The sequence below is a fragment of the Stegostoma tigrinum genome, chromosome 36 (assembly GCF_030684315.1).
Source record: "Stegostoma tigrinum isolate sSteTig4 chromosome 36, sSteTig4.hap1, whole genome shotgun sequence".
Taxonomy (NCBI): domain Eukaryota; kingdom Metazoa; phylum Chordata; class Chondrichthyes; order Orectolobiformes; family Stegostomatidae; genus Stegostoma; species Stegostoma tigrinum.
The window spans coordinates 25609176-25622957 of NC_081389.1; the positions used below are offsets into that span (position 1 = coordinate 25609176).

The 13782-nt window shown below is 42.6% G+C and overlaps 1 protein-coding gene across 10 annotated transcripts in view; it reads right to left on the reverse strand.

Annotated features, from left to right (window-relative positions):
- The window catches only part of neo1a (neogenin 1a), a 189975-nt gene that overhangs the window by 36909 nt on the left and 139284 nt on the right, over window positions 1-13782 (reverse strand). For all 10 annotated transcript variants that reach the window (XM_048520567.2, XM_048520568.2, XM_048520565.2 and 7 more), the window contains exons 10-14: window positions 5244-5392; window positions 2699-2837; window positions 2528-2577; window positions 1681-1822; window positions 672-782 (exon numbers count right to left, since the gene is read on the reverse strand). In XM_048520567.2, coding sequence (XP_048376524.2) covers window positions 672-782; window positions 1681-1822; window positions 2528-2577; window positions 2699-2837; window positions 5244-5392 — 591 coding nt within the window. The remainder of the gene's footprint in view (window positions 1-671; window positions 783-1680; window positions 1823-2527; window positions 2578-2698; window positions 2838-5243; window positions 5393-13782) is intronic.

Sequence of the window (13782 nt, forward strand, 5' to 3'; positions counted from 1 at the left end):
TCTTGAACACGGTAAAGGAACATCAGAAGAAGCTGTCCTGGAGCAATATACAGAGAGATGAGTGGTGCAGTTCAACAAAGTTTGGAATCAGAAATGGGTTTCGGGGAGTCCTCTATTTTTGTAACAAATGGAGTTTGGTGAGGCAATGTAAACATGTCTTTACTCTGTATCTAACCCTGTGCTGTCGCTGTCCCTGGGAGAGTTTGATGGGGGACAGTGTAGAGGAAGCTTTATTCAGTCTCTAATCCTGCGCTGTTCCTGTCCCAGGTGTGTTTGATGGGGGACAGTGTAGAAGAAGCTTTACTGTTTATCTAACCCCATGCTATCCCTGTTCTAGGAGTGTTCTGATCCAGTCTCTGCCCAAAACAGAGACATTAGTTTTCTACTCCCAATATCCATAACAGAAGTTTAGCTTTCTGAATTGTGCAATAAATGTGGGATGTTGCTGCTTACTTATGTATTAACTATATTTAAGATGCATTTATTTTAAGAGTAAACCAGAAACAAAGATTTAATCTGAAAACATACGGGATCAACTGTTCTAAAGAAGAGTCACTGGATTGGAAACATTAACTCTGCTTTCTCGCCATAGATGTTGCAAGACCTGCTGAGTTTCTCCAGCTATTTCTGCTTTGGTACCTACTGTTCTTTGATTATAATTTGATCCTTACCATCCAGGTCGCTTTCAAATGTTTCGGCAGACACCCAGTCAGAAGCTGGCCCTGTTCCATTCACTGTAGTGGCAGAGACTCGGAAGCTGTACTCAGTGTTTCGCTCCAATCCTGCGACACAACACAAGAGAAAAAACTAAATATATTCAAGTTCCCTTAAGGCTGTGTCACAGTGACCTACAAATAGCTTGCCCAACAATCCTCAACACAGTCAGTAGAGGGCAGTAGGATCTCAGCAATTCAAGAAATCAATTTAAGCTCCTAGCATTGAGATTTAACACTTTAAACATTGTTTTTCTGCAAAGACCGAGAGTTGGGAAATCATGGGATCTGTCCAGTCTTACAACTTTAATATTTGCCTCAGGCTGACTAACAGAGACCCTCAGGCTGAACCAAGTCAAACAGAGGGAACCAAGCTGAATTTAAACACAAATGATGTCAAACCCTGAGAAACAGCTCACAACAGAATGTCTGCAACAGATAAGCCCACTCAACCACTCCACAAATACCTCAAACCCACCCCAAACTCCAGGTCACGCAAAACATTAATTCTGCTTCACTCCCTGCAAAAGTTGCCAGACCTGTTGAGTTTTACCAGCATATTCTGTGATTACTTCCTGTTTCCAGCATCGGCAGTGTTTGCTTTAAATGACATGAGAGCATTATAAAGGAGATTTGTGCCTGATCTAACCTCGCTCTGTCCACACTTCTTGGATAGACAGCCTTCAGGAGGAGGAACTAAACCTTGAATGCAGCTAGACTGAGAGATAAAGACAGCAGCCTATAATTTCCCTAAAGCTGACTGGGTGCTTGGTTTGTTGGGGATAGGGTGAGGTTGCAAAATCCTTCCTGGTTCACATGAGTCAATTCTAGAGCAGTCTCAAGATGGGCCCACTCACTGATGGAAATGTACGCCTGCCTACTCACGTAAAAGGAATTACACTGGAGTTTTGCCTTACACCTCTGAAAAATAATCGCAGGAAACAGGTGAGGCACAGGACAGACTCACCATCTATTATCTGAGAAAGCTGGCTTCCTCCTGTGGTGTCGGTCTCACCACGCCGACCACCTTTTTTGTACCGAATATTATAACCGGTGATCACTCCATTGTGGGTTCCAGGAGGCGGTGGCTGCCAGTGTACCACAATGCTCTGGAGAAAGATAACACAAGAAGACAAATAGTAACTAGAATAATCTCACCACCTCAGCTACCAAATACAACAATAGTGGTGCTCAGCAGGCAAAATTATGCACACAGGTTACACTAGACATGTATTCATTCTAGTACAGATGTTTAAGGAGCGATCTAGCGCATGGAATTGAAAGGAGTGAGAGATAGAAACAATTTATTTGTGGGAGGAGTATCACGGAGGAGAAACAGGAGGAAAGAGAGTGTTACCATGAGCACATGAGAATAAGAGATTGTGACTGAATCTGAGTATGCAAAAGGTGAGCATGACAGAGCAAGCACATGTACGGGGGGAGGGAGGGAGAGCACGCACGTGCGGGGGAGGGAGGGAAAGCGTGCGGGGGAGGGAGGGAGAGCAGGCGCACACACAGGGGAGGATGGGGCAGCACAGACATGACACAGTGAGTGTGGGTGTGGGCAGGTGTGGATGTGAGGGAGTGAGTGGGGGTGTGTGGACATGAGCTAGTGTGGATGTGAGTGAGTGTGAGTGGGTGTTGGTCCGGATATGGGCGAATGTGACATGGGTGGGAATCAGAATGAGGCAAGTTATGAGTATGGATTTGGGAGAAAGTCTCTAGAACAAGGAGGTGTCTCTTTAAAACTAGCCAGACAGTTTAAGAGTGACATCAGGCATCACTTCTTGTTCTTGTTGTGAAAAGACACTCACCTTGGAGTTGCGAACTTCCAGCGTGACATTCTGAGGGGGTGCACTGGGAACTGAAACACACAATAAGGCCAGTTTGTCAGAGAGAGTAAAAAACATACATACACAACTTGTCACACATTTAACAGCAAGGGGAAAACACGATCAAGTGACACATCAGCCACCAGCACTCACCATCAGAATAGGTTGTTGTTACTACATCCTCAGTGGAGACTCCTGGTCCATGCTTGTTGTAAGCCACTACCCGGAAACTGTACTCCGTGAACTTCTTCAGCCCATTCATGGTATAGGAAAGACTCCCAACATCTACATCCTATAGCAACAACCAGGAGAAGAATCACAAACAGTTCAATTTGTTCATTAATTATTTGCAACATGTTTTCCCAGCAGCTCAAGTAGTTAACAGATAGTCAGTATCCGATTCATTCCTTACAAAGATGCTGAGCAGGCACAGGCTGTTGTAATTCTGTAAGTGACAAGGCTCCATATCCTTAATTAGCAAAGTGTATAAGTCAAGGGGAGAAGACCAAACAATAGATGATTAGCTCAGGAACAAACTCACTTGCATTGTTCAAAGCAGTCAAGGATTGATGGTCAAAAACAGCGATTTAAAAAAAACTGGTATAATCACAGAAAATGCTGGAAATACTCAGCAAGTCTAGCAGCATCCAGAGAAGCAGAGTTCATGTTTCAGGACAATGACCTTTCTATGAAAACCAGTCCCAGTTTCTAACGAAATCTGCTTTCTGACAAATACTGCACCTTCCTCACAATTTCCCATCCCGTAGTTTGCAAGAATAGAACAGAAATGCAGACTGGAATTCTCTGGGAGGTTTGGAAATGGACTGGGAGGTGAGCAGCTTGAAGCAAGTTTGGGGGAAAAGGTTTGATGAGGGGAGGGCAGAGCCCATGGTGTTACTGCTGCTGCTGTGTCATTTGGGCTGGCAGTAGGAAGATGGTTGGTCAGCTGCTGATTAGAAGTCCACTTCAGCCATTGACCCAGCCAATTAAGGGCCGTTACCTGACTCTGCAGCAATTTGCCCATATCAGGAGGGCCCAGTTTGGAGTTGTTTGGTGTCCCACCCTCCCAGCGTGATATAATAATCCTGGGAAAATGCCAGCCCATGTCCTGTCACCTTCTGAAACGGGATTATGTCCACAGGAGGGCCCAGCCACTAGTTGCTACATAAAGTTCCGCCAACACAAGTAGGAAAGATTGCTGAGTCGAAGAGAGCACAATCCTCCAGTACCTGAACTCGCCCATGTCCCATTTTTGTGTGTTGTCATTGGAACCAATCAGTAACCTAACAAAATTCTTCACAACAAACACCAGCACTTGAGTCATTTTGTACAAGTAACCAGTGTAAAGTTACTTCACAACAGCAAAGGGAGTAGTACAGTTTTGGAGCAAAGCCTCATATCAGTGGTACAGAGTAAGCTGGCTGCAGTTCATGAATACGACAATGCCATAGTTGAAAAATTGATATAAAGACTGTGAGTTCTTAAACAATAACAGATCCAGAGACAGGTATGAATCTGTGCATGGCTATATCCTGAAGACAACATATAGTGGAATAGCTGAAATGCTTAGATTTAATTATTCTAAAACAAGTTACAGTGGTTTAACCTCAACATCCTCAAGAGAAAAAATCCAGTAACTCAGCTATATTCTTGGAGTTTTACATTTGGCATTTCCTTAGTCAGTAGCTCCTCACTCTCTACTTCCTCCTCAGTTTCAAACCTTTTTCTTACATTGAGGGGTGGGAACCAGACCAGAAGTTGAGTAATTGAAATGACCAAGGAGGAATCAGAGACTAAGGCCAGGAAAGGTAAGAGGAATGACAGAGGGGGGTGAGGTTACTGAAGAGGGCAGACTGGAGGTCAAAAGTGTATTTGTTTTAATGCAAGGACAGGTAGGGCAGATGAACTTAGAGCTTAGATTAGTATATATAACTACTAGCTATTAAAGAGATTTGGTTGAGAGAGGAGCAAAACTGGCAGCTTAATGTTCCAAATTTTAAATGTTTCAGGTGAGATAGAATGGGATGTAAAAGAGCTGGGGAAAATGAGCTACTGATTAGGGAGAACAGACCAATACTGAGAGAGGACCTGGAGGGCTCATAAAGTGAGGCCTAAATGGGTGCAGCTCAGGAATAGAAAGGGTGTAATCACTTCAGTGTGTTTATATTACAGTCCTCCCAACAGCCAGCAGGAGAACGGGAAAAGATATGTGAACAGACAGATTGTCGAAAAATGTAAAACAAAACAGGGTTGTTGCGGTGGGTGATTTTAACTTCCTCTATATTGACTGGGACTCCTTCAGCGCCAGAAGCTTGGACTGGGGGGACTTTGTTCAGCGGGTCCAGGAGGGTTTCTTGAGGTACTACGTAAATAGTCCAACAGGGAAGGCCTGGTATTGAGGAATGAGCTCGGCCAGGTGATCAAAGTTTCAGTTGGGGAGAATTTCGGGAATAGTGACTATAATTCTGTAAGTTTTAAGTTAGTTATGGAAAAGAGTAGTCCCGGGTTCCACCCCTTTTCTAATTCATTCTTTGCCATATTCTACAGAATCACTTTCCTTTCTCCAAGAACCCAGATGCCTTAAACACCCAATCTTGATGCAAGCCAACCACTGCTGAATAAATTTCCTGTGCTTCCTAATGCTCATGTTTCTGGCAAAATTTTCCATCAGAGGGAATGGCCTGGATGATTTTCTCACCTGTTCACCATCTGCCCCTTTCTCCATGAAATAAAGTTTGTAGTTTATAATCGGCCCATTGGCTGAGTGAGGCTCTTGCCATGTGACTGTGATCGAGGTCGGTGAGTTTGCTTGTGCAACCAGATTCTGAGCTGGTCCTGGCACTTGAACTGAAAAACAAACAGAGTTACTGTTTTCAGATTTTAACACAAGGGAATCCAACAAGCAGTAAAGTGATCAACAAAGTAATCAAACTGACCTCCAGTTCTGATTCCACTCCTTCCAGGAAGTACACTGGAGATAATTTCAGCACTTACATATTTGCAAAGGACAGGCACACTTGGCCATGAATTAAACTCTTGAGCAATGTCTTGCAATATGTCACTATTGCTTTAGTGTGAGTGAGTGAAAGAAATGAAAAATGAAACAGTGAGCAAGCAAATGGCTATGTGTGTACTCAAGTATGAAACAGGCAGTCAGTGTTGCTAGTTGATATCTCTTGCTCATGTAGTGCTGGGTGCCGGCGAGAGGAAGCAGGGAGAACAGTGAAGGGGTTTGGGTATCCAGTTAAAATGGAGCAAAAATTATAAGCAGCATTTAAAAAGGCAGTTCTGACAGGTTCCGAAGAAGCATCACTGAACTTGAAATGTTAACTCTACTTTCTTTCCACAGACGCTACCAGACCTGCTAAGTTTCTCCTACAATTTCTATTTCTTATTATATTTTGAAAAGGCATCTGCATATTAAGAGCTATGGGAATACATTTCCAATCAGAGACTGGATTGGATGGGAACTTTAGAGGATCAAAATGTGATACTCATGCTTGAGAAATGAATCATGAGCTACGCAAACTGATCACATTATAACAACACCCCCTTGTCACTGGTGCCAGCAGCTCAGATTACAATGTGACAGGTTTAAGTCGTTACAATGTGGACACCAGAAATTCATTATGAAAGTAACTCAAAAGAATTGTGAAATGTTTACGATAGAAACAGCAATGAACTGAAGCTGCATGTGCATACACAGTGATTGGATTAGACAACAAATGTCTAACAAAATGGTGAATCCAAGGTTAGAACACGATGGGCAGCCAGCTTCTGTCAAGATGGTAGACAGGGTACAATCAATTGGCCTCAGTCCCCCGATATAAAGAGGGAAAATGAATCACCAATGTACCTTACTCCAAAGGTGGGGAAATAATTATCAGCTTGTGGCTAGAAAGTGCTCTGGCACAGACCGGCTGTGATGGATTTAGGGCTGGAAAGTACACTGGCACAGACTGGCTGTGTTTTTAGGAGAAACCTTTTATTTGTAACATTGGAATCATAGAAAAATCATAGAATCCCTACAGTGTGAAAGCAGGCCACTTGGCCCATTGAGGCTACACTAACCGTCTGAAGATCCTACCAAGACCCACCATATAATTCCTATGGCTAACCCATCCTGCCTGCACACATGGGCAATTTAGAATGGCCAAACCACCTAATTTTCACATTATTGGACTGTGGGAAGAAACCAGAACTCCCAGAGAAACCCATGCAGACACGGGGAGAACTCCACACAGACAGTTGCCCGGGTCCCTGGCGCTATGAGGTAGCTGCGCTAACCACTGAGCCTTAACCTTCTCCAAACAAAAACTGAATAACCTCAACTTTAACTACCACCTTGCAGGGAGATTTATAGAACATGAATATTCATCACATGGAGCTGCAAACAAGCATCAACTGAAAAACATTGAAAATGTTGGTCTGGGGCGCAAGGCAAATGTAACAGGACGGTGGGCAGCATGGTGGCTCAGTGGTTAGCACTGCAGCCTCACAGCACCAGGGACCCAGGTTCGATTCCAGACTTGGGCGACTGTCTGTGCGGAGTTTGCACATTCTTGGACTTCAGTAAGGTGTTTGATAAGGTTCCCCATGGCAGGCTGATGGAGAAAGTGAAGTCACATGGGGTCCAGGGTGTGCTAGCTAGATGGATAAAAAAACTGGCTAGGCAACAGGAGACAGAGAGTAGTAGTAGAAGGGAGTTTCTCAAATTGGAGATCTGTGCTGGGACCACTGTTGTTTGTGATATATGTAAATGATTTGGAGGAAGGTGTAGGTGGTCTGATCAGCAAGTTTGCAGATGACACTAAGATTGGTGGAGTAGCAGATAGTGAAGGGGACTGTCAGAGATTACAGCAGAATATAGATAGACTGGAGAGTTGGGTAGATAAATGGCAGATGGCGTTCAATCCGGGCAAATGCGAGGTGATGCATTTTGGACGATCAAATTCAAGGGTAAACTATACAGTAAATGGAAAAGTCCTAGGGAAAATTGATGAACAGAGAGATCTGGGTATTCAGGCCCATTGTTCCCCGAAGGTGACAACGCAGGTCAATAGGGTGGTCAAGAAGGCATATGGCATGCTTTCCTTCATTGGACGGGGTATTGAGTACAAGAGTTGGCAGGTCATGTTGCAGTTGCATAGGACTTTGGTTCAGTCACATTTGGAGTACTGTGTACAGTTCTGGTCGCCACATTACCAAAAGGATGTGGATGCTTTGGAGAGGGTGCAGAGGAGGTTCACCAGGATGTTGCCTGGTATGGAGGGTGCTAGCTATGAAGAGAAGTTGAGTAGATTAGGATTATTTTCATTAGAAAGATGGAGATTGAGGGGGGACCTGCTTGAGGTCTACAAAGTCATGAGTGGTATAGACAGGGTGAATAGCAAAAAACTTTTTCCCCCCACAGTGGGGGACTCAATTACTAGGGGTCACGAGTTCAAAGTGAGAGGCGGAAAGTTTAAGGGAGATATGCGTGGAAAGTTCTTTACACAGAGGGTGGTGGGTGCCTGGAACGCGTTGCCAGCAGAGGTGGTAGACGCAGACACGTTAGCGTCTTTTAAGATATATTTGGACAGGTACATGGATGGGCAGGGAGCAAATGGACACACAGACCGTTAGAAAATAGATGACAGGTTAGACAGAGGATCTTGATCGGCGCAGGCTTGGAGGGCCGAAGGGCCTGTTCCTGTGCTGTAATTTTCTTTGTTCTTTGTTCTCTTTGTTCTATTCGCCCCATGTCTGCGTGGGTTTCGTCCGGGTGCTCCGGTTTCCTCCCACAGTCCAAAGATGTGCAGGCTAGGTGGACAGGTTATGCTAAATTGCCCGTAGTGTTCAGGGGTGTGTGGGATGCTCCAAGGGGCGGTGTGCACTTGCTGGTCCGAAGGGCCTGTTTCCACACTGTAGGGAATCTAATCTAACAGCTACCAAATTAACAACTGACTTGCGGAGAATTCAAGCTGTTGTCATGTTAAACTAGCGTATACTGACACAGCTATTTTGCTCTGTAATGAATCAACAGAATCTCTTTGTTTCCTAAATCTTTTAAAGCTACAACATCCAATTATAAAGTTCTTTTCACATAGCAAGATATTCCAAGGCATTTCACAGAAGCAACATCAGACAAAAGACCAAACCATGTAAAGTATTGGACACAGGCCAAATGCTTGGTGAGAGGGAGATTTTAAGGAGTATCTTCGAGGAGGAGAAAGAGAAATAGAGAGATGGGGAATTTATGGAAAGAATTCCAGAACTCAGGGCACAGGCAGCTGAAGACACAGTCACCAATAACTGGGTGAAAGTAGATAATGTAGAGGTAGATATTGGGCTCCTGAGAGCGTTAGAAGCTGGAGCAGTGAGCTTGATGAATGTATTGTGATGGTGGATATGTAGAATGCAGAAATATAAAGATCACATGAAATGTAAGCAGAGGTAGACCATTCAGCCCATCAAGTCTGTTCAACCATTTGAAAAGATTGTCGCTGGTCTCTCTGTGCCTTGAATTCCATATTTCCAGGTTCTCACTATCACTTTTGACTCTCTTGCCCAACAAGAATTTACCTAACTTTGTTGTAAAAATATTCAATGGCTCCATCTCCACCATCTTCCGAGGCAGAATATTTCAAAATCGCACAGCCCCAAGAGAAAATAAAACCCTCACCACCGTCCCGAAAAGCAAATGCAAGTTTTAACACAATGTTCCTCAGTTCTGGAGTCACCAACAAGAAATATCCTTTCCAGTTCCAGCATGTTAAGATCATTGAGAACACACAAAATCAAACCAGCCTGTCCAATCTTTCCTCAAAATAAAACCCACCCAGGTCAGGTATTAATCAAGTCAACCTCCTTTCAACCACCTCCAATGCATTTACATCATTTGTTTCAAGAAGACAAGTGAAACTACATACAGTATTTGAGATATGGTCTCACAAATGCCCCCCTGTATAACTGAAGCATTAACATCCTTATTCTTATGTTCATTTCCTCTCTATCCTTGTCCTTATTTACATGCAAGTCTGAAATTGACTGTGTGTCAAGAAGCTCCCTCAGTGTCCCCAAGGCAAGAGAGCACATCATCTGGCACCGTACTGGGACAGCAACAGGTCTCTAAGTTCCTGGGTTTGGGAAAGGATATCAGTCAAGAGTGGAGCGATCTCAATCCTGTGTCAGTGCTGGTCAGGAACTGAATGCTGGTGTTGGTCTCAGCATTGGGTGGAAATGCCCGGATCCAGGCCAAAAGCAAAGCACTTAACAAAAACAACTTTAAAGCTGAACTCTTAACTTTATTTCTTTATTTTCTATCTTTATATTCCAAGTCTTGGTTTATTTTCTGTGTTTTAAGATGGCGTTGGAGAGTGGCAACATTATACATTACTTCCCATGGATTACTGCTGAGTCGCCCTTTGTTTCTCATTTATTTAACTGATTTAGATGAGAATATAGAAGGCATAGTTAGTAAGTTTGTGGATGATACTAAAATTGGTTGTATAATGGGCAGTGAAGGTTATCTAAGATTACAAAGAATTCTTGATCAATTGGGTCAATGCGCTGAAGACTGGCAAATGGAGTTTAATTTGGATAAATACGAGATATTGCATTTTGGTAAAACAAACAGGGCAGGACTTATAAAATTAAAAGAACAGAGACCTAGGGGTTCAGGCACATATTTCTTTGAAGTTTACATCACCTATAGATAGAGTGGTTAAGAAGGTGTTTAGCATGCTTGCCTCCATTGCTCAGACATTTGAGGAAAGCAGTTGAGACATTATGCTGAGGTTGTACAGGACGTTGGTGAGGCCTCTTCTGGAGAGGTGTATCTAGCTCTGGTCACCCTGTTATAAGATGGATATTATTAGGCTGGAGATGGTTCAGAAGAGATTTACCAAGATGTTGCTGGGAATGGATGGTTTGAGTTATATGGAGAGGCTGGATAACTTTATAGAGGTTTATAAAATCACAAAGGATACATATAATGTGAATGGACAGGTGGCTTTTTCCTAGGGTGGGTGATTTCAAGACTGGGGGTATATTTTTAAAGTGAAACGAAGAAGATTTAAAAAGAATGAGGGACAATTTTTTTTAAATGCAAAGAGTGGTTCGTGTGTGGAACAAACTTGCAGAGGAAATGGCGGATGCAGGCACAGTTACAACATTTAACAGACATTTAGATGAGTTCATGAATAAGAAATGTCTAGAGGGATATGGGGCAAGCACACGAAGGTGGGGCTAGACTAACTTGGAATTATGGTCAGTATGGACTGTTTGGACCGTAGGGTCTCTTTTCATGCTGTATGACTATGATTCTGTACAATGCTTTTCATTGTATTTGTTACAAATACATGTAACAAGTACACATGAAAATAAATAAATCAAATCAAATCAAATCTTGTAATAAAGAACAGCACTCCATCATCTTTCTTAAATCACTGGCTGTGCCTACATCCTAATTTTTTATGACTCATGCACAAGAACACCTAAATCCTTCTACATCACAGGCTTCTGCTGTTGTTCCCCATTTCAATAAAATTCTGCATGCTTTTCTGCTGAAATGAACTTATTTACTCTTTCCAATGTTACATTTCAACTGTTAAATTTATCAACCGACTATATCTGTCCGCAATTTCCTTAGATCTTCTTCACAACATATTTTCTTACATGCTGCTTGAAAAAATTCTCTCTAAAGCATTCTAACTCTTCATCCAGGCTATTACTGCCAATCTGATTTTCCCAGTTTACACATAGGTTAAGGACACACATAAATATTGCAGTCCCTTTATCTCTAACACCCAATATTACTTGCTGTATACTCTATCCAACATTGTGGTTACTGTTCGAGGGTCTGTACTTCCACCTCCACTGGTGACTTCTTTCCCCTACAATTCCTCACATCAACCCAAACTGATTCTGCATCCTCATTTCCTGTACAAACGTCACCTTAAACAATGTCATTCTTGATATATTGTCCCTCCAACTTTACCTATCTTCTTACTCTTCTTAAACATTGTATACCCTTCAATATTCAGGGCCCATTCCTGTTATCTTGAAGCCATGTCTCTCTAATAGCTATCATAGTCCTTTAATTACTCACTTCAATTGATACTTCATAATGAATGCTATGTGTACTCAGATACAGAGCCTTAAGTTTTGTCTTTTTATGATTTTTGAGATTTAGTTTTGATTATTGGGGTATATTTAAGTTTTACTCTCACTGTCCCTTCCTACTATTATCTGACCCTCATTTCCCATATTACTATTTTCCTAATGGTCCTCAGCTCACCAGCTCCTCTAGGTGATGCTGTCTCCTTATTTCAGGGTCCTCCTCTGACCTGTCGCTCTATAATATGGATGTGTACAGGTGATATCAAGATTTGTCCAGGAGGGACTGGCTTTTGGGACTAAAGGCATGTTCTGATCCTTGCTCTTTTACTGGAAATTAGAAATTATTTCAATACTGAAATTAAGTCTACAGAACATAATTGCTTGATGTATAAATCCAATCTAGTTTATCACAAGGTCACAAATGCAAGAAACTAAAGAATATATTTCTAAGTCAGATTTATTGCTTTTCTCTATGGCTCATTGCCAACCTAAAGGATTATCGGTGCCTTTGTCTTGGCCTCAGAGTGAAGCTACAAATAAGTACCTCCATGTATCCTGTGCACAAAGGAACATTAGTAAATTCAACCACTCTGCAGAAGTGGGAAATAAAATAAAATTCAAAATATCATGTCTGCACTGAACACAATGATGAAAATGTTTAATTAACAATGCTTACTGGTGCAAAAAAAAATCAAGCCAACTTGAACAAGCCTGACAGTTGTTTGCTTTATTCAGTCATGATCCATTTCTTTCAATTAGTGCTGCAACACTGATTGGCATCACAGCCAGCAGCTGCATGCCAACACAGCCTGCACACACACCTGCAGTCTCACCACACTGAACATGCCTTCACACACCTTCACTCTCTCTAAAAAGGGACACAGATAACTGCTACATTCTTGGCACACATATACTGGAAGCAGTTCTTGCCTGCTCAGTGCAACTACTGTGAAGTATACAATAATAAGCACACAGTAAAGCTCTCTTTCCCCATGAAGCGGTGACTGTAAATAGCATAACCTCAGGAGCGTTGGCTACCCTGGCCACACTGACTCTCCAATTTCAAGGTGAAATAGAAGTATTAACGGGCTATTTGTCAATGTGGACTGAGTGCACCTTCTGCTCATGCGACATGTACACAAGTGTACTTTCAGCAGAGATTGTTGCAAAACACTCCAGGGGAAGTAGTCATAACTTCATTAGCCCAACTTACTGCCGTCAATCTAAGTTCAATATTGAGGGTGTAGGGTATCAGATGTTCAGTTGGCTGGGCGGCTGGTTTGCTATGAGAGCAATGTCACAGCCTGTGTTCAATTCCTGCACTGGCTGAGGCCACCATGAAGGTCCTGCCTTCCTAACCTCACCCCTTGCTTGAGATGTGGTGACGCTCTGGCTAACTCACCACCAGTTATCTCTCTCTAATGAGGGAAGCTCTGTGGGCCTTTGGTAACTTTACCTTTAGCAGAGGGAGTGCCACACTGATGAAGGTCAGTGCTGAGGGAGTGCTTCAATGTTGCAGTCGATGCTTACTTAACAATAACGATAAGTAATTCATTAGCTTGAAGTATTTAGAAACGTCTTCAATGTGTAGAGGATAGTTTTAATGAATACAGTTTCCTTCTTTACAGGAGCAAATCTTCTTAGATCGGAGGTGGGTACCTCATGTAAATCTTAAACTCGTGTTGTTGTTCATTAACATCCTGCTGCCAATGTCACATCATCTTCTCATTGAGCATTTATAGAACATAGAACATTACAGCACAGTACAGGCCTTTCGGCCCTCGATGTTGTGCCGAACTGTCATACCAATCTGAAGCCCATCTAACCTACACTATTCCATGTACATCCATATGCTTGTCCAATGACGATTTAAATGTACTTAGAATTGGCAAATCTACTACTGTTGCAGGCAAAGCGTTCCATTCCCTTACTACTCTCTGAGTAAAGAAACTACCTCTAACATCTGTCCTATATCTTTCACCCTTCAATTTAAAGCTGTGCCCACTCGTGCTCGCCGTCACCATCCTAGGAAAAAGGGCTCTCCCTATCCACCCTATCTAACCCTCTGATTATTTTATATGTCTCAATTAAGTCACCTCTCAACCTTCTTTTCTCCAATGAAAACAACCTCAAGT